Consider the following 27,405-nt stretch of genomic DNA (forward strand, 5'->3'; position numbering starts at 1 on the left):
CTGATCTCTGCCAATCAGCACTGCCCTCCAGGGCCGGTACACCCACAGCCTAGTCCCCGCCCTCTGCCTTGCCCGGAACTGATCTCCGCCCACAGCCAGCCCCATTTTCCAGGGCTGGCACCACCACCGCCTGGTTCCCGCTCAGCCCCGCCCAGGAAATGGAGGTCTCCGCCCCTGTAACTGGTCTCTGCTCAGTCACCCCAGCTCTGCAAGCCTTGTACCATCCACCCCGAGAACTGGGCCCCACCCACAGCCCCGCCCCTGGAACTGGTGTCTGCTCAATCAGCCTCGCCCTCCAGGCCTGGTACGGCCGCAGCCGGTTCCCCGCCTTCAGCCCCGCCCCGGAACTAATCTCCGCCCACAATCAGCCTGGCTCCGCCCCCAGGGCCAACCCTGCCCGCATTACTGCCGCAGGCCAGGGCCCAACTTTGTGCCCACTAAGCAAACTAGAACACCTCTGCCCGAGGCTGGGGTGCGCGGCCGCCGCTCCCGCCCGCCGCGCCTGCCGCCTAAGCGCCGAACCCCCAACACGCTCGACTCTGCGAGGCTGCCCGTGTGAGCCGGAAGCGAACATGTAGCGCGGCTCTTCCCAGACCGGAAGCGGAAGCGCGGGGCGGTGCCGTGGGAGGGGCTGCGCGTGGGGCACCGGAGAGCGAGTCCCTCGGTCCCCGCGAGTCGGCGCTTTTGGCCCCCGCGGGAGGGGCCGGGCTTGGTGAGCGACTGGCGGGGCCTCGGGTCCGAGTCCAGGGGGTGACGTGGGCCGCGGATACCGCCAGCCGTGGGCCCTGCGTCCCTCCCGGTAGCCGTGTTTCTGTCCATGAGGCCTCCGGCTGTGTGCAAGCAGGTCAGCGCGAAGCTGCTGCTTGCCCCTGGATCGGGGCCCGCGCCGTTGTCACCTCCTCAGAGAGCCCCAGTCGCCCTCATCCAGGGCGATTCTGCGCCCCGGGGGACTTTTGACTGTAGCTGGAGACGGCTGTGGTTGTCAACAAATTGTGGGGAGGGGAGGCTGCTACTGTCACCTAGAGGGTGGAGGCCGGGGAAGAGGGACTCTGCTCGCTCTTAAAGATTCTACGTTGTACAGGACAGTCCCCCACAACAAGGAATTATCAGTAGTGCCAGGTTTGGAAACCCTGCTCTAGGGCCTTAAAAAAAAAATACCTACAGTTCTGAATAAACCGTATACATTGTTAAAAATTCAGCTTAGTCACTTACTAGGGCCTCTAAGTGACAAGATATTTTTAAAGCCTCTGGAGTCACCATAGAAGCTCTCTCCAATCTAAGAAGTTGAGCAAGTCAAATGCACACAGCGTTAAGCTGCTTTCTCCCCTCTTAAGGAGCAGATGGCCGGATAGGAATCAGGTAAATCCAGTCCCGGCCCACAGGCTGGGCCCTTATTACACGTTTAATCATTGAGTACCCAAAAAAGTGAATGGGATGGTGTTTCCAACAGCTGTGTCCAACAACTGTACAACCTATACAAATCCTGGAAAGAAATCTTTGTGCCTCTTTTTTTTTTTTCAGATGAGAAAAACATCATTCAAGCTCAGATTCGTGTTGAAGCCTGCCGCAAGGTCCACCTGTCGTTGTGGATTTGTGTGTGACCAGGTGAGTACAGTGTGGAACCTACAACAAGGTTCCAGCAGGCTCTGCTGTGTAGAAGAACTGCTCACAGGCTTTTCCTGTGCTGGGGTTGTAACCACATGGAAGTCACTAAGAGTGAAGGTATCTTAAGGAAAGTTCAAGGTAAAAAGACAGAGGTATTTTTGGTTATATGTGTATAAATAAGTAAATACAGTCACATGCAAATAAGTGTCTACAAAACAGACATACAAATAATGTAAAGATGTGTAACTGTAGCTAAATGCAGATTTTCTGATATGCTATAATGCTAAAAGTTTCTGGATTTTATATAAGTATAAATGTAGAAAATTTTACATGTATATGTAGTGTTACAAGTCTTCCCACTAACAACTAGCAGGACTACTCAGCAACATTCTTCAGGCCTGTTTGATTTGACTTTTTTTTTTTTCTTGAGACCAAGTCTCACTCTGTTGCCCAGGCTGGAGTGCAATGGAGCAATCTTGTCTCACTTCAACCTCCACCTTCCAGATTCAAGCAATTCTCCTGCCTCAGTTTCCTGCGTAGCTGGGACTACAGGCAAGTACCACCACGCCCAGCTAATTTTGTTTGTATTTTTAGTAGAGACGGATTTTTGCCATGTTGGCCAGGCTGATCTTGAACTCCTGACCTCAAGTGATCCGCCTGCCTCAACCTCCCAAAGTGCTGGGATTACAGGCATGAGCCACTGTGCCCGGCTGTCGATTTTATTTCTAAAGGCATATCAGCTTCCACCAAACTTCAAAATATGAGGACATTTATAAAAAGGATGATTTGAGGTTTCTTACATTAGTAACAAATTTAAAATTAAATTGACTGGCAACCAGATGTGTTTTGAGCAGTGGGATTTTTTTTCCCCATTTGGAAGAATATTAAGCAACAACTTATAAATTGAAGGGTAGGGCACTGGTTTCCAAAACGATTGTCCTCTGCACCTTGCCTCCTGTATTAGTCCGTTTTCACACTGCTATAAAGAACTACCTGAGAGTTTTCACACTACTTTAAATAACTTCCTGAGACTGGGTGATGTATAAAGGAAAGAAGTTTAATTGACTCACAGTTCTGCGTGGCGGGGGAGGCCTCAGGAAACTTACAATCATGGTGGAAAGCAAAGGGAAAGCAAGGCACGTCTTACATGGCTGCAGGAGAGAGAGAGAAGAGGTAAGCGTCAGACTTTTAAACCATCAAATCTCATGAGAACTTACTGTCAGAACAGCAAGAGGGAAGTCCAACCCCATGATTCAGTCACCTCCTTCCTGGCCCCTCCTCTGACATGTGGGGATTATTACAACTGGAGATGAGACCTGGGTGGGAGAGACAGAACCAAACCATGTCACCTCCTAATAGGAATTAACTTTGTTTCTTAAAACTTCTGTGAAATAACAGTGTGGTGATTCATATTGCAGAGAATCATGTTAAGTAATCTTGTATTAAATGGTGGGGTTTTTACTGATTGTGTGTGTGTGTGTGTGTGTGTGTGTGTGTACCTTTTCCATTCTAGCTTTCCTGCAACACTCTTGAGGGAATGTTTACTTACCCTGCAATAGATATTATTTGAGTACACAGTTTATGGAGACCAACCATCCTCATTTATTCAGTACCAAGGGATTTGCTAGGGCACAGGACATCCAGTGTTCAAACCAGGACAATCCTTGGCAAACCAGGTCACCTCCATGAGTCAGGTCCTGGGTCAAATGCACGGGGACCCTAGAGGACCTGAAATGGCCCCTGTCCTACCTCCGTAAAGTTTACCTTCTAACAGGGAAGATGAATGTTAAACAATGAATGACAGGAGTGGTGTGGGAGCTTGGCACAAGTGAACTTGATCAGAGGGAACAGGGAAGCTTTCTTGGGAAGGATATTTAGCTTGAGAGCTTAAGTTGTTATAGAACCGAACTGGGGTCTTGTCACCTGGTGGTACAGTGAAACCAGATGTCTATGTTGAGGGTTGCTGCATCAGATAGAAAAGCTTTTATTGCAGAACACTAAGCAAAGAGGACCAGACCATTAATTGTTCAAATCCTGGCCTTCCCAAGTGGCTGTTAGGCAAGGAATTTTTTTTTTTTCTTTTTTTTTTGGAGACGGAGTCTTGCTCTGTCACCCAGGTTGGAGTGCAGTGTCGCAATCTCAGCTCACTGCAATCCCCGCCTCCCAGATTCAACCAATTCTCCTGCCTCAGCCTCCTGAGTAGCTGAGATTACAAGCGCCCACCACCACACCTGGCTAATTTGTGTATTTTTAGTAGAGACAGGGTTTCACCATGTTGGCCCAGCTGGTCTTGATCTCCTGACCTCATGATCCACCCCCCTCAGCCTCCCAAAGTGCTGAGATGGTACAGGCATGAGCCACCACACCCGGCCTTTTTTTTTTTTTTTTTTTTTTTTTTTTTTTTAATCAGACAGAATCTCTATTGGTCACCCAGGCTGGAGTGCAATGGTGCGATCTCAGCTCACTACAACCTCCACCTCCCAGGTTCAAGTGATTTTTCTGCCTTAGCCTCCCGAGTCCCTGTGATTACAGGCACATGCCACCACACCCGGCAAATGTTTTGTATTTTTAGTAGAGGCAGAGTTTCACCATGTTAGCCAGGTTGGCCTCAAACTCCTGACCTCAGGTGATCTGCCCGCCTAGGCCTCCCGAAGTACTGGGGTTACAGGCGTGAGCCACCGCGCCCAGCTAGGCAAGGATTTCTGAAGGCAACGGTAAATTACAGAAAAGCAGAAGCTACAGGCAAAATCATAAAGCAATACATGGAGGTTAGACGCTGGTTTAGACCTAAAAGGGCAAGGATGTCTTGAAGCAGGAGCATACGGTAGATTCAAAGATTTTCTGATTTGTAATTGGTTAAGGAAAAGAAGCTTTGTTTAAAAATTTAGAGTCAGTAGGAAAATGTGAACGGGCTGAGGGAAGTGACTTTCTCCAAGCCCCTCAGCAAGAAACTTAGCCCAATGGATGCTGAAGCTCAGCCTTCACGCCCCCCTCATCTGGGGTCTCTGAGCCAGCAGCTCCGTTTGGTGGGGGTCCTCAGTGGGAGTCCCAGCCTCTGAAAGGCAACTCAGGGACGCATGTTAAGGCATTATCTTTAGTTTTCATGGGGAAAGCAAACATCTCTGGAACCTTAACTTCTTTGGCTGTTGGTTTAGGTTACTGTTACCTTCTTGTTTAACAAGTTCCTTATTTACTTTTGGGGCTAGCTGGCTGCCTGGAATTTCCCTTAAAGGAACTTCAAGATTTTCCTTTATTTTTCCATTTGGGGTTCACAGGCCCCTAAAAAAGGGAATTGCTGCTCCATCTCCAAGTCGGGGTCAGATGTAGCTAGTCATAGGGCTTGACTGGAGTGAGGGGACAGGGATATGTCCAAGAGAGCACTGCCTGTCAAGGAAGCTGCGTAAGGAAAGCCCCCGCAGCAGGAGAGAGGCTGCCATGCTCCCTGCACTGGGAACACAGGGATGGCTGAAGCTGAGACAAGAACAGGGAAAGAAGCCGGGCGTGGTGGTCACGCCTGTAATCCCAGCACTTTGGGAGACCAAGGTGAGTGGATCACCTGATACCAGAAGTTCTAGACCAGCCTGGCCAACATGGTGAAACCCCGTCTCTACTAAAATTATGAAAATTAGCTGGGTGTGGTGGCGCATGCCTGTAGTCCCGGCTGCTTGGGAGGCTGAGGCGGGAGAATTGCTTGAACCTGGGAGGCGAAAGTTGCAGTGAGCCAAGATCGCGCCACAGCACTCCAGAGCGTCAGAGTGAGACTCCTCAAAAAACAAAACAGGGAAAGAGGTGTGACCAAGACCGAGAGAGAGGCAGAACCAGGCGAGGCCTCACTTCAGACTCTGTTCTCAGGCCAGTGGGAATACACTGAAGAGTTGTGGGCCGGAGAGTGATGCGATTTGCATGTAGTGTAAGCATGTAGATAACAAGAACTTCAGGATTCAGAAGGAAGACATTTAAGAGGCAAAAGAGAAGGTGTTCGGAGGTAATTTAGGAATCAGATGATTGTGGCCTAAGCCTGAGTAATGGTCCTGGAGTAGGAAGGACGTAGAAAGAAGAGACCTGGGAATTTAGAGCTGAGAAAATGTGATGCTGCTCGCTTTCCTCCATGCATTGGTCAGAGGGCTCAGAGCACTCTCTGTGCCCCAGCTCCTGTCTGTGCAAACCTGCAGGCAGCCTCCTTGGCCCAGGGCCATGTGCCCATCCTCACTCTGCCACTCACAGGGCCTCGCCTCTGCATCCTCAAGGAAGTCAGGCCTGTGCTTGTCTAGGCGCTGTCCAGCATGGTAGCCACTAGCCACATGGAGCTATTTCAGTTAAACCAATGAGAATGAAACACAATTGAAAATTCATTTTCAGGCTGGGCGTGGTGGCTCACGCCTGTAATCCCGGCACTTTGGGAGGCCGACGCGGGTGGATCACCTGAGGTCAGGAGGTTGAGACCAGCATGACCAATATGGTGAAACCCTGACTACTAAAACTACAAAAATTAGCGGAGGAGAGAGCTTCGAGCACAGACAGCTCCTCAAAAGCAGGCGGGTGGATCCCAGGCCAGAACTGCCCAGCAGGTCCTGTGGAGAAGGCAGGCAGCTCCTTGTCTGCAATGGGAGGAGGCGGGAGAGCAGGGTGCAGGTTGCAGTGCTGACAGCAACACAGGAAAGTAGATCCTCGTGATCATTACCCTGAGAAGCGGGATTGGGACTATCTGCTGAAAATGAGATGATGTGTCGTCTCCTGCTGCCTAACAAATGATCTCAAACCTTAGTCACTTGAAAAAATGACCGTGTATCGTCTGTCTCTGCTTTTGTGTTTCAGGAATTCAGGAGCGGCTTGGCTGGAAGGCTCTGGCTGGAAACTTGCAGAAGGCTGTCAGCTGAGTTCGTATCATCCGAAGGCTCAACCGGTACCGGAGGCCACTCCATGGCCTGCGAGTCAGAGCTGGCTGTCGGTGGGAGGCCTCAGTTCCTCTCCACATAGGCCTCTACACAGGGCCACTTGAGCATCTTCCCAGCATGGCAACTGGCATCCCCTAGAGCAGCATCCAGGAGACCAAGGCGGAAGCAGCTTCAGTGCCTTCTAGGACCTGGGCCCTGGAAGTCAACCCTGTACCCATCCCCACTGTCTCCTCAGCCATATTCTGCTGGTCACACAGGTCAGCCCTAATCCTGTGTGTGTGTCAGGTCTTCTACACAGGGTGTGGGCACCGGGAGGCTGGGATCGTCAGGGGCTCGTTAGGAAGCAGTTACCACAGAGAGGACAGGGGAGAAGGTGTGAGGTTTAAAGAGGAAGAGGAGGTTTGACGAGTGGGAAGCCATGCTGACCTGTGGGATCGCCCTGCAGGCTGAGGGTTCTTTTCACATTGGTGACCGTGTTACTCCAGAGTGGCAGCGTCACAGCCCTTGCACAGGGTGGTCTGCCCAAATGTCCCCTGGAGCCGGTGGATGTTTGGAGTCATGCCTGGGCTGGCATGACGGTGTGGGGTGGGGAGGAGGAAATCAGCTGAAATGAGGGACAGTGACATCCAAGCTGGGTGAGGATGAAATCAAGAGATGGGGTGGCTGAGGCAGGAGTGGGGGTGACCAAGGCAGAGCATGGGTAGGAGAGGGGCTGAGTGCGGCAGGAGGGGGGTGACTGAGGCCGAGCACAGGCAGGAGGGGGGTGACCAAGGGCAGGAGAGGGGGTAACTGAGGCAGAGCATGGGCAGGAGGGGGTGACCGAGGCAGGATCAGGGTGACTGAGGCAGGAGGCAGGTGACTGAGGTGGGGGAGGTGACTGAGGCCTGTGTGTTGTCAGAGGACATGCGGTGACAGAAAAAATTAGTGAACGCGGTGGAAGTTGAGGAGGGAGGTGGGTTCCGAGAGAGGGGAGTTTCTGAACGTTGTTCTGGGTGATGGGACAGTGCCCGGTGCTGATCAAGGCTGAGGGGGCGTGTGGAAACGTGTGGCTGATGAGGAGAGAAGGGTCAAAGGGCCCTGGAACTGAGGAACTCCTGAGACTCTGGGAGTCTCTGACGTCCTCCAGGAACTGGGACTGGAGGTGGGAGGAGTGATGGAGGCACCGGAGTCCCCAGGGAAGGAGGAAGTAGCCGGGATTGCGTTTGTGGATAGGAAGAACGTGCCGTGAGACTGTGCGAAGCCAAGGTTCTCAAAGTGGGTGGGGCAGGGAGGTACTGGTCATTGTGTTGGGGACAGAGGAAGGCAAGTTTTCCATCAGGTGGCCCTGAATGATTGCCTGCTCAGCAAAATAAAGGCCCATTGTGGAAGCCAGAACTTGCATTTGAAGGAGGATGGGAAGGATGGGCTGAGGAGGGCCCATCAGCAGCAGCCGGAGAGGGAGGTGGCCATGGAGACTTGGAGCGGTCCCGTTTCTTCCAGAGCTCCGTCCTGAGAGCACTGTGGAATAAGGGAGGAGCGTCCTGCTTCCCGGCTGCCCTGTTGCTGTCGGAGTCACAGGATGGCAGCCGTCGTCCTGCCCCCGACTGCTGGTGAGTCGTGGGGTCCTGGCATTTCTCAGAGTCCAGGCTTGAAAGGCTCTGACCCACAGCATGGGACGGGAGGGGGTTGGGCAGAGCAGGTGAGGCAGGAGTGGAGCCCCAGGGCCCAGAGGTCCTCGGTGTCTGATCGGGCGGCTCTTGGGATTTGGGACTTAGGCGTTTGGATGTCTATGGATGTCGCCTCTGTGGTGAATGTGCTGGAACTTTTGAATTCTCCCTTTAGTTCTTTCTGTGAACCTGATAAAAACACAGTGACACCCTTGGAACTTCGGTTTCCTCATCTGTGAAGTGGGAATAATCCCTTCCCCAAGTGCAGTCAGACCTTGAGCCCTGTTTTTGGTTGGTGAGACAGAGCTGTGTTCGGGTATCTTAGGAGAGCTGTGGGTAGGTGTTTGTGTGGAGTGTGGGTCGGCGCTGTGTGGGTGCCTCATCCATGTGTGTGTGGGAGGTGGATATGGTTGATCATGGGCAGATCTGTGGGCATTAGACAAGCCTGAATCCCTGGGACTCGTTTCTCCTCCTCCAGCTCCATCTTCCCCGTTCCCAGCCTCTCAGCAAAAAGGACACACAGAGAGCGGAGAGCTGGTTGATGAGCTCCTGACAAGCTGGCTACGGGTGAGTCGGATGCTCCTTTTCCCAAGTCATTACTCCTTTGACTAGAAGGTTAGACTTGGTACCTTCCAGCAGCCTGGAGCCTCATGGCCAAACCAGGTCCTCAGGCATCCCAGGATTTCCAGGCATCTGATGGAGGGTGAGGGCTGCCCAGAAAATGTCAGTGTGTGTCAACGTTTACTACAGGTTCAGAGCCCCCTCCAGGGTCCCTAAGTACATCACGTGCTCCTGCGAGTTTTAAGGGAAAGCCAGGTAAAGACATGACAATGTTCTAAGCCCAAGCGATGAATGAAGGCCGTACGGAAATCATTCATTCACTTACCAAGTATTTCTCCGATTTCTGCCGTGTCACGGGCCCGTGCTCCCCTGGAGACTGAGGGAAACGAGGTCACAGGAGCGCCCAGCCTGAGAGAAAAGACGGCTGCTCTGTGGTACTGGGCACTGGGCCTGGGAGTGGCCTAAGGAGACAAGCATTGAGGGCTGAGCTCAGAAGCCAGGGAGGGGAGCTCGGAACCCCACCCCACATCTCGTGCTCAGGTTTCCCTAGCCGTGGCTCTGTTCTTCTGGGCCCTATTCCTGTGCATGTTGGTGCGGGTAGTCCTTGGCTAAGCTGTGATGTTTGCAATGCTTTAGGGCTTGGTGACCTTCGAGGATGTGGCTGTGGAGTTCACCCAGGAGGAGTGGGCATTGCTGGACCCTGCCCAAAGGACACTGTACAGGGACGTGATGCTGGAGAACTGCAGGAACCTGGCCTCGCTGGGTAAGCCTGACATCATTCCTGCATTTATTTAATGGCTCCGGTGGCAAGACTTGCCGGCTTTTCTTGTTTTTTTTATTGTGGTAAAATCCATACAACATAAAAGTCACCATTTTAACCATTCGAAGATGTCCAGTCCAGTGGTTTTTAATATATTCATAGTATTGTGCAACCATCAACACTATCTAATATCACAACATTTTCATCACCCCCAAAGAAACCTCGTCCCTGTGAGGCAGCCGATCCCTACCTACTGCTGCTGGTAACCACTCATGTGGTTTCTGTCTTTAGGAATTTGCCTATCCAGAATATATCATATAAATGGAATTATAAAATACGTTACCTTTTGTGTCTGACTTCTTTCATGTAGCACAGTGTTTTAAAAGCTTAGCTAGGGGCCGGGCGCAATGGCTCACACCTGTAATCCCAGCAATTTGGGAGGCCGAGGCGGGCGGATCACGAGGTCAGGAGTTCAAGACCAGTCTGACCAACATGGTGAAACCCCGTCTCTACTAAAAATACAAAAATTAGCCGGACATGGTGGTGCACTCCTGTAATCCCAGCTAGTCAGGAGGCTGAGGCAGGAGAATTGCTTGAACCAGGAGGCAGAGGTTGCAGTGAGGCAAGATCGCATCATTGCACTGCAGCCTGGGCAACAGAGCACGACTGTGTCTCAAAAAAAAAAAAAAAAAAAAAAAAAAGCTTAGCTATGTTGTATGTTGTCCCAGCGCTTCATTCCTTATGACTGAATAATATTGCATTGTATGGACATACCACATTTTGCCCAATCCATTTTTCTATTAATAAACATTTCAGTTGTTTCCACTTTTTGACTATCAGGAATAATGCTATAATACTATGAATTTTTGTGTACAAGCTTTCGTTTAAACGCCCACTTCGCATTTTCTTGGGTATATACTAGGAGTGGAAGGCTAGGTCTGTGTTTAGCTTCTTTAGGAACTGCCAGACTTTTCCACAGCAGCTGCACCACTGCACATTCCCACCAATGCATGAGGGTTCCAGCTTCTCCACATCTGTCCAGCACTTGCCTTTTTGGTTATAGTCATACCAGTAGGTGTGAAGTGCTATCTCGTTGTGTTTTGATTTGCAGTTTTGTAATGACAAATGACATGAACATCTTTTCATGTACTTGCTGAGTATTTTTCTTTGGAAAAGTGTCTATTCAAGTCCTTTGCCCATTTTTGTTATTGTTGTTTGTTTGTTTGCTTGTTTGCTTGCTTTTTTTTTTTTTTTTTTTTTTGAGACGGAGTCTCGCTCTGTCGCCCAGGCTGGAGTGCAGTGGCGCGATCTCGGCTCACTGCAAGCTCCGCCTCCCGGGTTCACGCCATTCTCCTGCCTCAGCCTCCCGAGTAGCTGGGACTACAGGCGCCCACAACCGCGCCCGGCTAATTTTTTGTATTTTTAGTAGAGACGGGGTTTCACCGTGGTCTCGATCTCCTGACCTTGTGATCCGCCCGCCTCGGCCTCCCAAAATGCTGGGATTACAGGCGTTAGCCACCGCGCCCGGCTGTTTGCTTGTTTTGACACAGAGTCTCCCTCTGTCACCCAGGCTGGAGTGCAATGGTGCAGCGTGATCTCAGCTCACTGCAACCTCCGCCTTCCAGGTTCAAGTGATTCTCATTCCTTAGCCTCCCAAGTAGCTGGAATTACAGGCATGCGCCACCATGCCTGGCTGAATTTTTTTGTATTTTTTATAGACATGGTTTCGCTGTGTTGATCAGGCTGGTCTCAAACTCCTGGCCTCAAGTGATCTGCCTGCCTTGGCCTCCCAAAGTGCTGGGATTACAGGTGTGAACTACCGCTCCCAACCCTCTGCCCATGTTCTATTTGGGTTGTTTATTTTTGTTGTCGGATTTTAAAAGTTCATTTTATATTCCGGATACCAAATCCTTATTCAAAATACAATGCATAAGTGATTTCTCTATTATTTGGGTATCTTTTCATTTTCTTGATAGTGTCCTTTGATGCACAAAAGTGTTAATTGTGACCAGGCACGGTGGCTCATGCCTGTAATCCCAGCACTTTGGGAGGCCGAGACGGACGGATCACCTGAGGTCAGGAGTTCAAGACCAGCCTGGCCAACTTGGTGAAGCCCCATCTCTACTGAAAATGCAAAAACTAGCCGGGCATAGTGGCAGGTGCCTGTAATCCCAGCTACTCGGGAGGCTGAGGCAGGAGAATCGCTTGAACCTGGGAGGCAGAGGTTGTAGTGAGCTGAGATCCACTGTGCTCCAGTCTGGGCAACAGAGCAAGACTCCGTCTCAAACAACAAAAAAAGTTTTAGTTGTGATGAAGTCTGTTGTATCTAGTTTTTCTTTTTTGCTTGTGTTCTTGGTGTGATACCTAAGAAACCATGGCTCAACTCAAGGTCATGAAGATTTACCCCTGTTTTCTTCTAAGAATTTTCTAGTGTTAACTCTTCCACTTAGCTGTTTGATAGATTTTGAGTGAATTTTGCATATGATGTAGAGAAAGGGCCAGCTTCACTCTTTGCATGTGTATATCCAGTTGTCTCACCACCTTTATAGAGATATTGTTCTTTCCCCATCAAATGACCTTGGCATCCTTATTGAAATTCTGTGGCCATGCACACTGGAGTTTATTTACGCACTCTCAGTTCTGTTCCATTGGTCTATATATCTCAAACTCCTGACCGTGATCCGCCTGCCTGGGCCTCCCAAAGTGCTGAGATTACAGGCGTGAGCCACCGCTCCTGGATTCATTGGTCTGTATATCCATCCTTGGGTCAGTACCACACTGCTTTGATGATTGTTACATTGTAGTAAGTTTTGATAACAGGAAGTGTAAATCTTTCTACTTTGTTCTTCTTATTCAACACTTGTCTGTTCAAGATCCCTTGCAGCACCATGAATTTTCAGATCAGTTTGTGCATTTCTGAAAGGAAAAAAAACTATCAGAATTTTGATAATGATTGTTTTACCTCTGTAGATAATTTTGGGTAGTGTTGTCACTTTAACCATATTAAGGCTTCCAATACATAACCTTTTAATTTTTTTTGAGATGGAGTCTTACTCTGTCGCCAGGCTGGAGTGCTGTGGCACAATCTCAGCTCACTGCAACCTCTGCCACCCAGGCTCAAGTGATTCTCCTGCCTCAGCCTCCCAAGTAGCTGGGACTACAGGCGCGCACCACCACGCCCAGCTAATTTTTGTATTTTTAGTAGAGACGGAGTTCCACCATGTTGGCCAGGATGGTCTCAATCTCTTGACATTGTGATCCACCCACCTCTACCTCTCAAAGTGCTGGGATTACAGGTGTAAGCCATCATGCCCAGCCCTGTTACTCATTTTTAATTTCATTCCATTGTCGTTAAGGAAGATACTTTGTAGGAATTCATTGTTTTTAAATTTAGTGAGACTTTTTTTATAGCCTAACATATCATCTATCCTGGAGAATGTTCCATGTGCATTTGAGATGAATATGCATTTTCTTGTTGGGTGATGTGTTCTTTATGTATCTGTTAGGTCTAGTTAGTTTATTGTTTAAGCTCTCTGTTTCCTTTTTATCTTCTAATATGTTGTTCTACCCATTATTGAAAGTGGAGTATTGAAGCCTCAAGCGATTATTGTAGAACTTTCTATATCTTCCTTCCATTATGCCAGTTTTTACTTCATACATTTTGGAGTTCTTATTAGGCACATATGTGTTTATAATTGTTATATTTTCTCCATAAATTGATGCTTTATACATCTATAATGTCTTTCTCTATGTTTTATAACAATATTTATTGAATGAAATCTTTTTCCATTCTTTCACTATCAACCATATTTGTGTCTTTGAATGTAAAGTAAGTCTCTTATAGACAGTATGTACAGATGCTCCACAACTTTGATGAGGTTATGTCCCAGTAAAGCCATTGTAAGTTAAAAATACTATAAGTCAAAAATGCAAAACAATGAAAAAAGAAAAAAGAAAAGTCAAAAATGCATTTAATTCACCTAACCCACTGAACATCATCAGTTAGCCTAGCCTACATATGCTCAGAACACTTACATTAGCCTACAGTTGGGCAAAATCATCTAACATAACAGGGTATTTTAAATACAGTATTGAATAGCTCAACAATTATAAATTATGTATTGAGTATGGTACTGAAAGTGAAACATAGAATGGTTGTAGGGCACTTGAAGTGTGGTTTCTCCTGAATGCGTATGACCTTTGCACCATCATAAAGTTAAAAAATCATACCATTGTAAGCTGGGAACCATCTGTAATTGGGTTATTTTTTAAATCCATTCTGCCAAAATCCACCTTGCAATGATGTAATTACTGATAAGGAGGGAGCTACTTCTGCCTATTTACTATTTGCTGTAGATAGCTATTTACTTTTTTCTATGTGTCATATCATTTTTGTTCCTCAGTTCTTTCATTGTTGTTTTGTGTTAGATATTTTCTAGCGGGCCATTTTGATTCCCTTCTCATTTCTTTTTATCCTTTTTAGTTATTTTCTTAGTGGTTGCCCTGAGAATTTTAATAAGCACTTTAATTTACAACAATCTAGTTTAATAGCAACTTAGTTTCAATAGTATATAAAAACTTTGTTTTACTGTAGCTGTTTTGTTTAGTAATTTTGTCACAAATTACATCTGTATGCATTATGTGCCCATTAATGTAGATGTATAATCATTTATGCTTTTGTCTTTAAATTATGTAGTAATAAAAGAGAAGTTACAAACCAAAAACACATTGTCCGTGACTTTGATATTCACCTCTGTATTTACCTTTACCAGTGTTCTTCACCTCTCTCTGTGGATTCAAGTTACTATCTATTATCTTTTCATTTTGTCCTGAAGTCACCCTCAATCATTTTTTGTAGGGTAGATGTAATAGTGACAAACACTCAGTCTTTGTTTCTGGGAAGGTCTTCATTTCTTTGTTTCTGAAGGGGAGTTTTGCCAGACATAGAATTCTTGGTTGCCATTTTTTCTCAACACTTTGAATATACCACTCCAGTGCTTGGTGGTTTCCATGGTTTCTATTGAGAAATTGGCTGTTAATCTTACCGAGGATCCTGTGTAACGTGATAGTTCACCTCCCTCTTGCTGTTTTTAGGATGCTGCCTTTGTCTTTCAACAGCTTGATTAATATGTGTTTGATGCCGGGTGCAATGGCTCACGCCAGTAATCCCAACACTTTGTGAGGCTGAGGCAGGAAGACCCCTTGAGGCCAGGAATATGAGACCAGCCTGGGCAACGTAAAGAGACCCTGTCTCTATAAAATATTTAAAAATTAGCCAGATGTGCTGGTGCACACCTGTGGTCCCAGCTTCTTGGAAGGCTGAGGTGGAAGGATTGCTTGACTCCAGGAGATGAAGGCTTCTGTGAGCCATGATCACACCACTGTACTCTCGCCTGGGTGACGGAATAAGACCCTGGCTCAAAAAATGTGTGTGTGTGTGTGTGTGTGTGTTTGTGTGTTTCAGTATGAATCTCTATTTTTTCAAATTTATTCTACTTGAGTTTCTTGAGCTTCTTGGATTTGTACATTTGTGCCTTTCATCCCATTTTAGGAAGTTTCTAGCCATTATTTCTTCAACCTTCTCACCCCTTTCTCTCTCTTCACATCTCTGTCTTCTCCGCATCATATATATGTTTGATGGTATCCTACAGGTCTCAGGCTCTGTTCATCTTTTTTTAAATTCTCTCTCTCTCTTTCTCTCTCTCTGTCTGTATCTTTGAGACAGGTTCTCACTCACTCTGTCAGGTTGGAGTGCAGCAGAGTGATTGTGGCTTACTGCAGCCTTGACCTCCTGGGCTCAAGTGATCCTCCCATCTCAGCCTCCCAAACAGGGAGGCATGACCATAGACGTGTATCACCATGCCCAGCTAATTTTTTTATTTTTTGTAGAGTCAGGATCTCACTATATTTCCCAGGCTGGTCTTCAGCTCCTGGATGCAAGCAGTCCTCCTGCCTTGGCCTCCCAAAATGCTGGGATTACAGCTATGAGCCACTGTGCCTGGCCTCTCTCTTTTTTCTGCTCCTCAGACTGGATAATATCAGTTGTCCTATCTTCATGGTCACCAATTTTGTCTTCTGCTTGCTCAGATATGTTCTGAATGTTTCATTTCAGCTATTACACTTTTCAACTCAAATTTTTTTATTTGCCTTCCACAGTTTCTCTTTATGTTTTCCATTTTTTTGGTATTTTTTTCATATGCCATAGTTGTACCTATTTTGCTGTTTTTCATTTGATGAAAATTTGTACTCATGGTTTCCTTTAGTTCTTTATACATACTTCTTGTACATCTTTTAGCAGATTTAAAATGGTTGACTTATTTTACTTGTCTAGTGAAGTCCAGTATTTGAACTTCTGAAGGGACAATTTCTACCAGCTTCATTTGTCTTGTAATGGGCCCAACGTTTGTTTCCTTGCTTGCCTCATAATTATTTTGTGGAAACTACACATTTGGAATATTATAATATAGCAATTTGGGAATGAGACTTTTCCTCATCTCCAGTGTTTGTTTTGCTTGTTGTTGTTGGTATTGTATGTATCTATAGAACATATGACAGTTCTAAAGTTAGTTCTGAAATAGAACTCTGATATATTCTAAAGTTCTAGAATATTATATATTGTAAACTCTTGTTAGGATATACAGTAGTTCTATTTCAGAACTAACTTTGTAATGTCTGTATCTGCCCTGTGTGGCCACTGAGAGCGTAATGGTCATATAGTGATTTGACGGCCTGGAACAAGAAAGGAAAAAACTTCCAGTCTTTTTACACGGGCTCTACGTGTACATAGGGACATGCCTTTAATACTTAGATAGGCAGTTAACTCTGCCTTGACCTTCATTTCTGGCATGTGCAGAGCCTGAAGGTCACCAAAAGGTGAGGTTTTTGTGCCTTCTAAGTATTTTCTGGGCATGCTCCCAGCCCTGAGTATGTGCTTGGAATTACAGGTTCTTAAGAATATGAGGAAGATTTTCAAAGTCCTACTCCCCAAACATCTTTTTCCCCATTTTTCCCTTCAGGTTTTTTGGTTAGTCTTTTGTTTGCTTCTACTGTCTTCTCTTGCCTCAGGCAGTACTGACTAATACATTTGCCTTCACATGTGTTGATCACATGTGTTCCAGGTAACCAGCTCAGTCCCTGAAAGAATTTGGAGTTAGATAAATAAAGGCAACCCTTTGAGCCAGTCCTTCGGGGAACCACCAGCTAGGCCAGGAAAAGCAACCACGGAGTAAGGTCTATTCTGCTCCCTGCGAGTACTAGGAATCCAGGCTGTTGTCTTCAAGGCTGTAGACAAAGCAGGGGGAAAGAGGTCCATTTAAAGTATCGTAAAGCTCTCTTACCCAGATTCAGCTGGGTTTTCTGAGAAGGCATGCTCCTGATGGCTATGGACTTTGGATACATTTCCACAATTCCAATAAAGTTGATTCTGACCGCTTTTGCCAGTTTCCTCACTGTTTTTGTGGAGGGATGAACGTCTGGAACTCCCTCCTCCACCACTGTCACCGTCATCACTTCTCTCAAGTTTTCTTAAGCACCTCTGTGTTCCTAGGTCTGTGCAGGGGCTTGGGAGTACAGTGATGAATGACACTAATGAAGACACCCTCATGGGCTGTCTCTAATTCCTGCCTTACGAACTGAAGATCTGTTTCTTGTCCTGACTTTATATTCTTCATGGTTAAAAGTGTCGGGGCCTCCGAAGTGTGCATTTGAACTCAGGCATGGGCTTCTGGAGCTGCTTATGCCCTGTCACCCTGAATATCGAGTTGAATATGCTTGCATTTTTGTTCCCTGTGAGTTACCGTATGCACTAGAATTAAGGTGTAATTGGCAGGGAGCAGTGGCTTACACCTGTAATCCCAGCACTTTGGGAGGCCAATGTGGGTGGGTCACAAGGTCAGGAGATCGAGACCCGCCTGGCCAACATGGTGAAACCCCATCTCTACTAAAAATATAAAAATTAGCCAGGTGTGGTGGCATGCGTCTGTAGTCCCAGCTACCCAGGAGGCTGAGGCAGGAGAATCGCTTGAACCTGGGAGGCGGAGGTTGCGGTGGGCCGAGATCATGCCGCTGCACAGAGCAAGACTCCATCTCAAAAAAAAAGAAAAAAAAAAAGTGATTATTTATTTCACCATTCCTAAAGTCACACTTTTCCATCTTCAGAAATGTTGGCATTTGTTTCATGGAGTTGGTTGTCCCCAGCACCATTCCCTATATCATATGTACGTTTTCCATAAATAGGGTGTCGTGTTAATAAACCCAGTCTAATATCCCAGTTGGAACAAGACAAGAAGGTGATGACAGAAGAAAGAGGAATTCTACCAAGCACCTGTCCAGGTGAGCACCAGGCAGATATGAGCCCTTGTGAGAAATACCTCTGGCCAGTGACTTGGGGGTTGGGAGTATTACATTAGTTAATGTCAATCAGGGAACTTCGTAAAATGCCCTGTTCCTGCCAAAGATGCACAAGAACATTTGGTATGAGCTTCCTCATGTCCCTTCTTTTCTCTCTGACTCTCTCATCATCATCTCATACTTCCCTTCGGGCTCAGGGAAGAAACAAAGATGCAACTCTTTTGAAAATTTCCATTAAGTTCCTTCCCACTTTGCATTCCTGATCACTCCTCCTTTCGCCAATCTGTGATCAATCTCAATTTGTCTAGAATCTTTTTTAAAATTTTTTTTTTTTTTTTTTTTTTTTTTTGAGACGGAGTCTCGCTCTGACGCCCAGGCTGGAGTGCAGTGGCCGGATCTCAGCTCACTGCAAGCTCCGCCTCCCGGGTTCACGCCATTCTCCTGCCTCAGCCTCCCGAGTAGCTGGGACTACAGGCGCCCGCCACCGCGCTCGGCTAGTTTTTTGTATTTTTTCAGTAGAGACGGGGTTTCACCATGTTAGCCAGGATGGTCTCGATCTCCTGACCTCGTGATCCGTCCGTCTCGGCCTCCCAAAGTGCTGGGATTACAGGCTTGAGCCACCACGCCCAGCCTAAAATTAATACCTAAAATTTTCATAACCAAATCCTCTTTGTTGCAAAACATCCTCAAAAACCTTGATCCCTCAGAATCTGCCTTTACTCATGTGTGTACTTTTCCATTTATTTTCTCCATCAACCTAAATTTCTTTTCATTTTGTTTCAGATTTGGAGACTCTACTTAAAGTCAAATGGTTAACTCCTAAGAAGCATGTTTTCAGAAAAGAACAGTCTAAAGGTGTAAAAACGGTAAGACTAACATGGGTGATTTCTGGTTCTCTACAGTAGGAGAATGCCCTAAGTTTAGAAAGGGCACAAAATAACCAGGAGAGGGATTAAAGGAGAGTGTCATTTATAATTGAGAATGCCATGTCCCTGGAGAGACACTGTGAAAATTGTAAATATTTAGAGAAGTGTGAGTTAGCTTCAAACTTATTTCTTCACTGAGAGTTCCCACAAGTAAATATTTCCTATCTGTGGCTCAGATATTGACTGTTGGGAACAAAACTTCATCCAGAAGTTATCAGAAAATGTTTTGTGAATCTGATAAGGACTTGTGGCAAAGCATCTATGTTTTTTAACTTGCTTAGCACTAAAACTGGACAGAAACCATATACAACCACTGAAAGTAGCCAAAATATCGATTATAATAATGTAACAGAATTCCTGGGAGAGAAAATTCCTATGAGAACGTTAAGTATTTCAAATATTATAAATTATAGTTATCATTCGTCTCTTAATCCACAGGAAAGAAGTCATCGTGGAGTGAAACTCAATGAATGTAATCAGTGTTTTAAAGTCTTCAGCACAAAATCTAATCTAACTCAGCACAAGAGAATTCATACTGGAGAAAAACCCTATGACTGTAATCAGTGTGGGAAGTCCTTCAGTAGCAGATCTTACCTTACTATTCATAAGAGAATCCACAATGGGGAGAAACCCTATGAATGCAATCACTGCGGGAAAGCATTTAGTGATCCCTCATCCCTTAGACTGCATGTGAGAATTCACACCGGAGAAAAACCCTACGAATGTAACCAGTGTTTTCACGTCTTCCGCACCAGTTGTAACCTCAAAAGCCACAAGAGGATTCACACGGGGGAGAATCACCATGAATGTAATCAGTGTGGAAAAGCTTTCAGCACAAGGTCCTCCCTCACTGGGCACAATAGCATTCATACAGGGGAGAAACCTTACGAATGTCACGATTGTGGGAAAACCTTCAGGAAGAGTTCCTATCTGACACAGCACGTAAGAACTCATACTGGAGAAAAACCCTATGAATGTAATGAGTGTGGGAAATCCTTCAGCAGTAGCTTTTCTCTGACTGTGCACAAGAGAATACATACCGGAGAGAAACCCTACGAGTGCAGTGACTGTGGAAAAGCCTTTAATAATCTCTCAGCTGTGAAGAAACACTTAAGAACTCACACTGGAGAAAAACCCTATGAATGTAATCATTGTGGGAAATCCTTCACAAGTAACTCCTACCTTTCTGTACACAAGAGAATACATAATAGGTGGATATGAATTAACTGCGGGAACTTCTGGGGGAAAGCACTCATTGATCTTTCATCCCTAAGATAGTTTGAGAGAGCTCACACTGGATGTATAAGTTATTTGTTGCAGCATAACAAATGATCCCCCAAAACTCTGTGGCCACAAACACCAAACATTTATTATCTCACAATTTCTACAGGTCAGGAATTCAGGAACAGCTTATCTCTGTAGTTACATGGCAGGATCTCTCATGCCCTTACTTACAGTCAAGATGTCAGCCAAAGCTGTGGCCATCTAACATCTTTACTGATGAACAGTCCACTTCCAAGATAACTCATTCACATGCCTGGAAAGTTGGTGTTGGTTGTTGTCAGGGGACGTTCAGTCATTACCATGCAGGCCTCTCCACATAGGCCTCTTTACAAGGCCGAGTTCCTTTCTGATTTGGCAATAAGTTCTCCCGAAGGTTAGTGATCCAAGAGGCGACCAGTACAGAGGCCAAAATGACTTTTATGACCTATCCTCAGGAGGACTGCTAAGCTTTCACTTATTTCCTATTGTGTTGGTCTCAACACACCAATCCTGATACAATGTGAGAGACTACAGAAGGAAACAGATCACTCAGAAACATCTGGGAAACTTGCCATGGAATTAATGAAGTAAAGCCCTCAGCACATCATCCTTTTAATCTAATCAATATGAAATAGCATTCAATAACTCCTATTAATTCACTCTGAAGAGAAACCTTTTGAGGACAATCTGTGTGGTAAAGCTCTCAGCTCAAATTCTCACCCTCATGGGCCCAGAAGGTTATGTACTGAGAGAATCCTGAAGAATGGAACAGCTGTAGGAAAGCCTTCAGTGCTATCAGCAGGGATTCGTGTGACAGCTCACACTAAGAGAGAAAACCTGTGAAGGTCATCAGAGTGCAGAAGCCTTCAGAGACAGTCATCCCTTAAGACACACATTGGAAATCACACAACGGAACAACACTCAGAAATGCGGAATATCCTACAGCAAAAGTGTTCACATTTCTGAGCAAACTGTAATGTGGTATTCCGCAGTGACTATGGGAAAGCCTTGAATGTTCTCTCAGTTTTTAAGGGACTTGCGGATTAATTCTGGGCTGAATGCCCCATTGAACATCATCAATATTGGAGAGCTTTCCGGTTTTCCACATTTGTTAGGAAACTTGTGAGCATTCACACTGCAGAGAAACTTGCAAATATAAAGAAAAAGAAAAAGCCTTCAGTGATGCCTCTGTGTTATGGAAAATATGGAACTTCGCCCTGGATGCAAAACCTATGAGTATATTAATACTGGAATATTTTTCAGTGATTCTTCTCTTTCTTGTATATGAGAGAACTTACATGGAGAAACCCCTAGGAATGCAATCAGTATTAGGATGCCTCAGCCTCAACTCTTCACTGAGTGGCCACAATTTTCACTGGGAACAAAAAGTATGATAACTTGTTTTGAGTGTGGGATTTCCTACATCAGTGTCTCATCTATAGATTGGACTGCTAGCTCATTAACTTTTTAGTCTTTTTTCTTTTAACATAAACGTGTATAGCTGTTCCCTAAAATAAACATTAACTTATATTTCGTAATTTTAATGCAATGTATTTATTATAATTTGCTTGTTAAAGACATATTGCATATTCAAAAAGTTATTTCCAAATACCTTCTGAGTGATTCGGTTTATCATAATGGAAATTAGTATTTGTAATACACGTTTTTCTAATTTAATGGTGTTTTTGTCAGAGCACATGAGCTTCATGATACTGATTATTTTCTCTCTTGATATGCCAAATATGTTGGCTTCTTTCCCAGTGTCCATTCTCCTCCATTTATTTGCTTAAAGAAAGAAACATGTTCAAGTTGTCTGTGAATGGTATCGAATGTTCTCAATCTTAGAGTTTTTCTTGAAGCCCAGGCAAGTTTTTTCCCACTCACCTGGCAATGAGAAGTAAGTAGAAGTCACTGTGGGGAACATCTCCTGGCTCGTTCTCGCTTATTTTCCATTCATCTCACCCATTCTGTCTCTTGGAAGGTGGCCTCAAGGTCTAGAGTTTGAAGAACTTCTTTATGACCATGATGACCGAAACCAAAAGTGCAGCCAAAAATCACAATGCTCTGGACTCTCCAAGAGCCTCCGATTGGCTGCATCTGCTCTGAACTCCTTATTGTTACACTTCTTACGTGACTAAAAGAAACCCCTAACGATCATGAGGTCAGGAGATCAAGACCATCCTGGCCAACATGGTGAAACCCTGTCTCTACTAAAAATACAAAAAAATTAGCACAGCATGGCAGCACGCACCTGTAGTCCCAGCTACTTGGGAAACTGAGGCAGGAGAATTGCTTGAACCTAGGAGGCGGAGGTTGCAGTGAGCCGAGATCGCGCTACTGTACTACAGCCTGATGACAGAGCAAGACTCCGTCTCAAAAAAAAAAAAAAAAAAAAGACACAACTGATTGAAGCCAACATGATCTGTTGTTTGTTTATGAGGTGGTGTTCTGTTAACTTCCAGCAGGATGCAGAATCTAACTGGTAAACCTATAAATTGGTCAAATTTTACCCATGTTGTTTCTTTGAAAACAATGTATATTCTCTAATATTTGGATATAGGGTATATGCACATTAATGCAACTTAATTGTATTTCCAAGTACAGTACATATGTTCAGATTTCTTTTTCTAACCTTATTTAGTGATAGAGGTGTGGTAAACTCTTCCATTATGTTTATGTATTAACATATTGTAATTTTGTGATTTTTATATATTTTGATGTTATGTAACTAGATGCATAAGGATTATGTATTTTCTTCTGTATTGTTCCTTTTTACGTGGAGATGATATTTTTACATGGCAAAGTATTGTAATGCATTAATAATAAATGGTCAAACATTTATTTATGTATTTATTGAGATAGAGTTTTGGTCTTGTCACCAAGGGTGGAGTGCAATGGCACGATCTTGGCTCACTGCAACCTCCGCCTCCCAGGTTCCAGTGATTCTCCTGCCTCAGCTCCTGAGTAGCTGGGATTACAGGCGCCCACCACCACGCCTGGCTAATTTTTTTGTATTTTTAGTAGAGATGGGGTTTCACCATGTTGGCCAGGTTGGTCTTGAACTCCTGATATAGTACTTTCCATAGGTCAGGGCCCCTTCTAAATGCCATATAAATATTAACTGAGTATGCATTATAAACATAAGTATGTAATGTTATTATCTCCAGTTTACAGATGAGAAAACTGGTATGATACACTTAAGTTACTTGTCTGCATTCACTGACTGGTAAATGGTAGAGCCAAGATCTGAACCCAGACAGTCCATGCACTTAACCACTACTCTGTTTACCGAGTATGTTCTATGTGCCAGGCAAAGTTTTGCCATTGAAATACTTCATCCTTATGGAGGAGGAACAGATTATAGAAAAATCAAGAAAGTATGGTATTATAGAGTTATGAAAAAAAGCATTTTAAGAGAGTTAAGGGGGGTTGGGAATAATTTTATATAGATGAGGAAAAGAAAGCCTCTTGGTAAGGAGTATTTGAGCAGAGATCTCAACAAGTTGGGACAGTGAGTCATAAGAATTTGTCTTGCACGAGTCGTGTTGGCATGCAAAGGCCCACAGCAAGGAGGCCAATACAGCTGGAGTGGAACAAAGCAGGTGATTGGGAGCAGTAGAAGATGATGTGGTCAGAGACATGGTGGATCCTGATCTTGTTGGGTTTTCTGAGACGTTGTTAGGACTTTTCCTTATTTCAGTGAGTTGGCACAGCAGTCAGAGTCCCAGCAGGAACTCGGGTTGGCACCCACAGACTAGGACAATTCACGTAGAGGTTTCATAAAGGGTCTACGCACAGTGCTGTGGACAGGATCCAGGGAAACCACAAAAGATTGTAAAGCACCCAGTAGCTGAGCAGGGCAGAGCTCTTTTAACACCCCAGAGCTTGAAGGGATGAAGGGAGGGAACAATTGAATCTGGAGAGGAGAGAAGAGGGCTGCATTCCAGGAGCTGAGGGTAGGTCAGTCAGGCATAGCATCCAGCCCCAGGTCCTCCTGCAGCAAACAGCCAGGGTCAGACCTCACTCTCCTTTATGCTTCTGATCTCATGCCCGGCCTCCCCATTAGCCAAACCAAAGCAAAAGCCATAAGGCAAGGAAGCCTATCAATGTCATTCATAGAGGAGGTAGATTTATTGAGACAATGGAAGATACTCAGTATTGGTCACCCCTTTGCTTCTCAGAATCTACTTTTGCCCATCACTTGGCAGGAAGGTTCGTATCTTTGCCCAGGAATTCCATCAGCTGCTGTGCTACCCTGGGGTGCTATCAATGCATTGATACTCCCACCTGAAGTCTAAAATAGTTGGCAACACCAGTGTTCTCCGTATAGGATGGGGGATAGGGCTGTTGGGGGGAAAGCAGAAGAAATAATTCATCTAAAAGGCCTGGTTTCCAGAGGGGACACTTCCACCAAGAAACACAGTGAGAGTCCCATCAGACATTAAACTGTGACTGCTGGCCGGGCGTGGTGGCTCATGCCTGTAATCCCAGCACTTTGGGAGGCCGAGGTGGGCAGATCACAAGGTCAGGAGATCAAAACCATCCTGGCCAACATGGTGAAATGCCATCTCTACTAAAAATACAAAAATTACCTGGGCGTGGCAGCACGTGCCTGTAATCCCAGCTACTTGGGAGGCTGAGGCAGGACAATTGCTTGAACCCGGGAGGCAGAGGTTGCAGTGAGCCAAGATCATGCCACTGCATTCCAGCCTGGGTGATAGAATGAAACCCTGTCTCAAAAAAAAGAAAAAGTTATCTGCTACCATGTAGATGAACCTTAAACACATACTAAATGAAAGAAGGCTGACACAGTAGGTAGCATGTGGTATAAATTCATTTATATAAAATATCTAGAACAGTTAAATCCACAGAAAGAGAAAGCAGATTGATGATGGCCGGTTGTGGTGGCTCATGCGTGTAATCAGCATTTTGGGAAACTGAGGTGGGTGGATCACCTGAGGTCAAGGGTTAGAGACCAGCCTGGCCAACATGTTGAAACCTTATCTCTCCTAAAAATAAAAAAATACAAAAATTAGCAGGACGTGGTGGTGCATGCCTGTACTCCCAGCTACTCGGAAATCTCAAGAGAATCACTTTAACCAGGAGGCGGAGGTTGCAGTGAGCTGAGATTGTGCCATTGCACTCCAGCCTGGATGACAGAGCCAGACTCTGCCAAAAAAAAAAAAAAAAAAAAAAAAAAAAAAAAAAAAGAAGAAGAAGAAGAAGAAAGAAGGAGGGAGGGAGGGAGAGAGGGAGGGAAGGGAAAGAAGGAATGGAGGGAGGGAGGGAGGGAGGGAGGGAGGGAAGGGAAGGAGATTGATGGCTGCATGATCTTAGAGGTGGGTGCAGAGGGGATTTGGGGTTGATTACTTAATGGGTAAGAGTCTGATTTGGGGATGGCAAAAATGACTTGTAACTAGAGACAGGTGACAGCTGAGGCATCGCTTCATGAATGTATGTACCAGATGCCGCTGATTTGTTCACTTTAAAATAATTTCTTATTATGTCAATTCCACCTTGATACAAAAAATTATTCTCAATTTGATATCAGAAAAAGAAAACTTAAAAGCAATAACACAAAGCAGTAAATCGACGGAGGAACATTTGTTTTTAGAATCATTTCTGTCCTGAAAACCTAGTGTGTGATAAGGATAGAATTTCAAAACAGCTCAACAATGATGATTTAATAAGAGGCTTGTGGACAATAGATCACACATGTGTAAAAGAATTTTGCTCGACTAACTTTTAAATTTAGGAAAACTCCTAAATATATTAGAAATATTAATATGTCATCAAGCTAATATTTAGACAATATAAAGCTAACAAAACTAAGGAAGCAAGAAGAAAACAGAAACTAAATCATGTGCAACTTAGATATTTGATCAAAATATGCACATTTGCAGTGTCTATCAGGTGATAAGTAAAATATAGAAATTAATTTAAAATACAGAAGGAGCTTAAACAACTCAATAGGACACAATCTTTTTTTTTTTTTTTTTTCTGAGACAGAGTCTGTTGCCCAGTCTGAAGTGCAGTGGAACAATCTCGGCTCACCCCAACCTCCACCTCCCAGGTTCAAGCAATTCTCCTGCCTCAGCCTCCTGAGTAGGTGGCACTACAGGCACCTGCCACCATGCCCAGCTAATTTGTGTATTTTTAGTAGAGACTGGGTTTCACCATATTGGCCAGGCTGGTCTTGAACGCTTGACCTCTGGTAATCCTCCCACCCCAGCCCCTCAAAGTGCTGGCATTACAGGCGTGAGATACCATGCTTGGCCCATTAGGACAAAATCTAATAATTTGATATTTTTGAGATGGAGTCTCACTCTGTCACCCAGACTAGAGTGCAATGGCACGATCTCAACTAACTGCAATCTCTGCCTCCCGCCTCCCAGGTTCAAGTGATTCTCCTGCCTCAGCCTCCCAAGTAGATGGGATTACAGGCACCCACCACCATGCCTGGCTAATTTTTGTACTTTCAGTAGACACAGGGTTTCACCATGTAGGCCAGGCTGGTCTCAAACTCCTGACCTCAGGGGATCTGCCCACCTCGGCCTCCCAAAGTGCTGGGATTACAGGCATGAGCCACCACGCCCAGCCTCTGAATAGACGTTTTTCAAAAGAAGACATACAAACGGTAAACAGGCGTATGAAAAGGTGCTCAACATAATTGATCATCAGAGAAATGCAAGTCAAAACTATGATGAGATATCATCATACCCTAGTTAAAACAGCTTACATCCAAACGACAGGCAATAATACCTGCTGGCGAGGATGTGGAGAAAAGGGAACGCTTGTACAGTATTGATGGGAATGTAAGTTAGTTCAACCACTATGGAGAGTACTAAGGGCCACATAGTGAGACCCTGTTTCTAAAAAAAAAAAACTTTTAAAAACAGGCCTGGGCCAGGTACGGTGGCTCATGCATGTAATCCCAGCACTTTGGGAGGCTGAGGCAGGTGGATCACAAGGTCAGGAGTTTAAGACCAGCCTGGCCAACATCGAGAAACCCCGTCTCTACTAAAAATACAAAAATTAGCTGGATGTGGTGGAGCACGCCTGTAATCCCAGCTACTTGGGTGGCTGAGGCACGAGAATCGCTTGAGCCTGGGACGCAGAGGTTGCAGAGAGTCAAGATCGCACCACTGCACTCCAGCCTGGGTGCCAGGGTGAGATTGTGTGTAAAAAAAAAAAAAAAAAAAAAAAAAAAAAAGAAGGAAAGAAAGAAAATAGTAAATAAAAGAATAATTGAGTAACTGCCTCAGACATTTATACAGTTCTCATCTTATTCTGGGCACACAGAAGACCCTGCTGGCCTCATCTCCTTGATTTTAAAAATGGACATTCTAAAATCAAGAAGACTAGATGTATCACTTCTAGACCAAATCATGAAAGAAAAT

At 45.3% G+C, this 27,405-nt stretch overlaps 1 protein-coding gene and 1 long non-coding RNA gene across 5 annotated transcripts in view; one reads left to right on the forward strand and one right to left on the reverse strand.

Moving 5' to 3' along the window:
* LOC126942911 (uncharacterized) overlaps positions 1 to 27,405 on the reverse strand; it is a 600,821-nt gene that overhangs the window by 224,764 nt on the left and 348,652 nt on the right. The window lies entirely within an intron of this gene.
* ZNF558 (zinc finger protein 558) lies at positions 561 to 21,549 on the forward strand. 4 transcript variants are annotated; one of them, XM_050770579.1, is made up of 9 exons: positions 561 to 844; positions 1,522 to 1,605; positions 6,421 to 6,757; positions 7,980 to 8,089; positions 8,625 to 8,713; positions 9,344 to 9,470; positions 17,703 to 17,798; positions 18,600 to 18,682; positions 19,181 to 21,549. In XM_050770579.1, exons 4-9 carry the CDS (start codon positions 8,059 to 8,061, stop codon positions 19,961 to 19,963), a joined length of 1,209 nt encoding a protein of 402 aa, XP_050626536.1. In that variant the 5' UTR covers positions 561 to 844; positions 1,522 to 1,605; positions 6,421 to 6,757; positions 7,980 to 8,058; the 3' UTR covers positions 19,964 to 21,549. The 4 variants fall into 4 exon arrangements, with proteins under 4 accessions (XP_050626536.1, XP_050626537.1, XP_050626538.1 ...); XM_050770580.1 differs by having other exon boundaries at positions 561 to 712; XM_050770581.1 differs by lacking the exon at positions 561 to 844 and adding an exon at positions 860 to 1,359.

Source organism: Macaca thibetana, chromosome 19, assembly GCF_024542745.1.
Source record: "Macaca thibetana thibetana isolate TM-01 chromosome 19, ASM2454274v1, whole genome shotgun sequence".
In the NCBI taxonomy this organism is placed as follows: Eukaryota; Metazoa; Chordata; class Mammalia; order Primates; family Cercopithecidae; genus Macaca; species Macaca thibetana.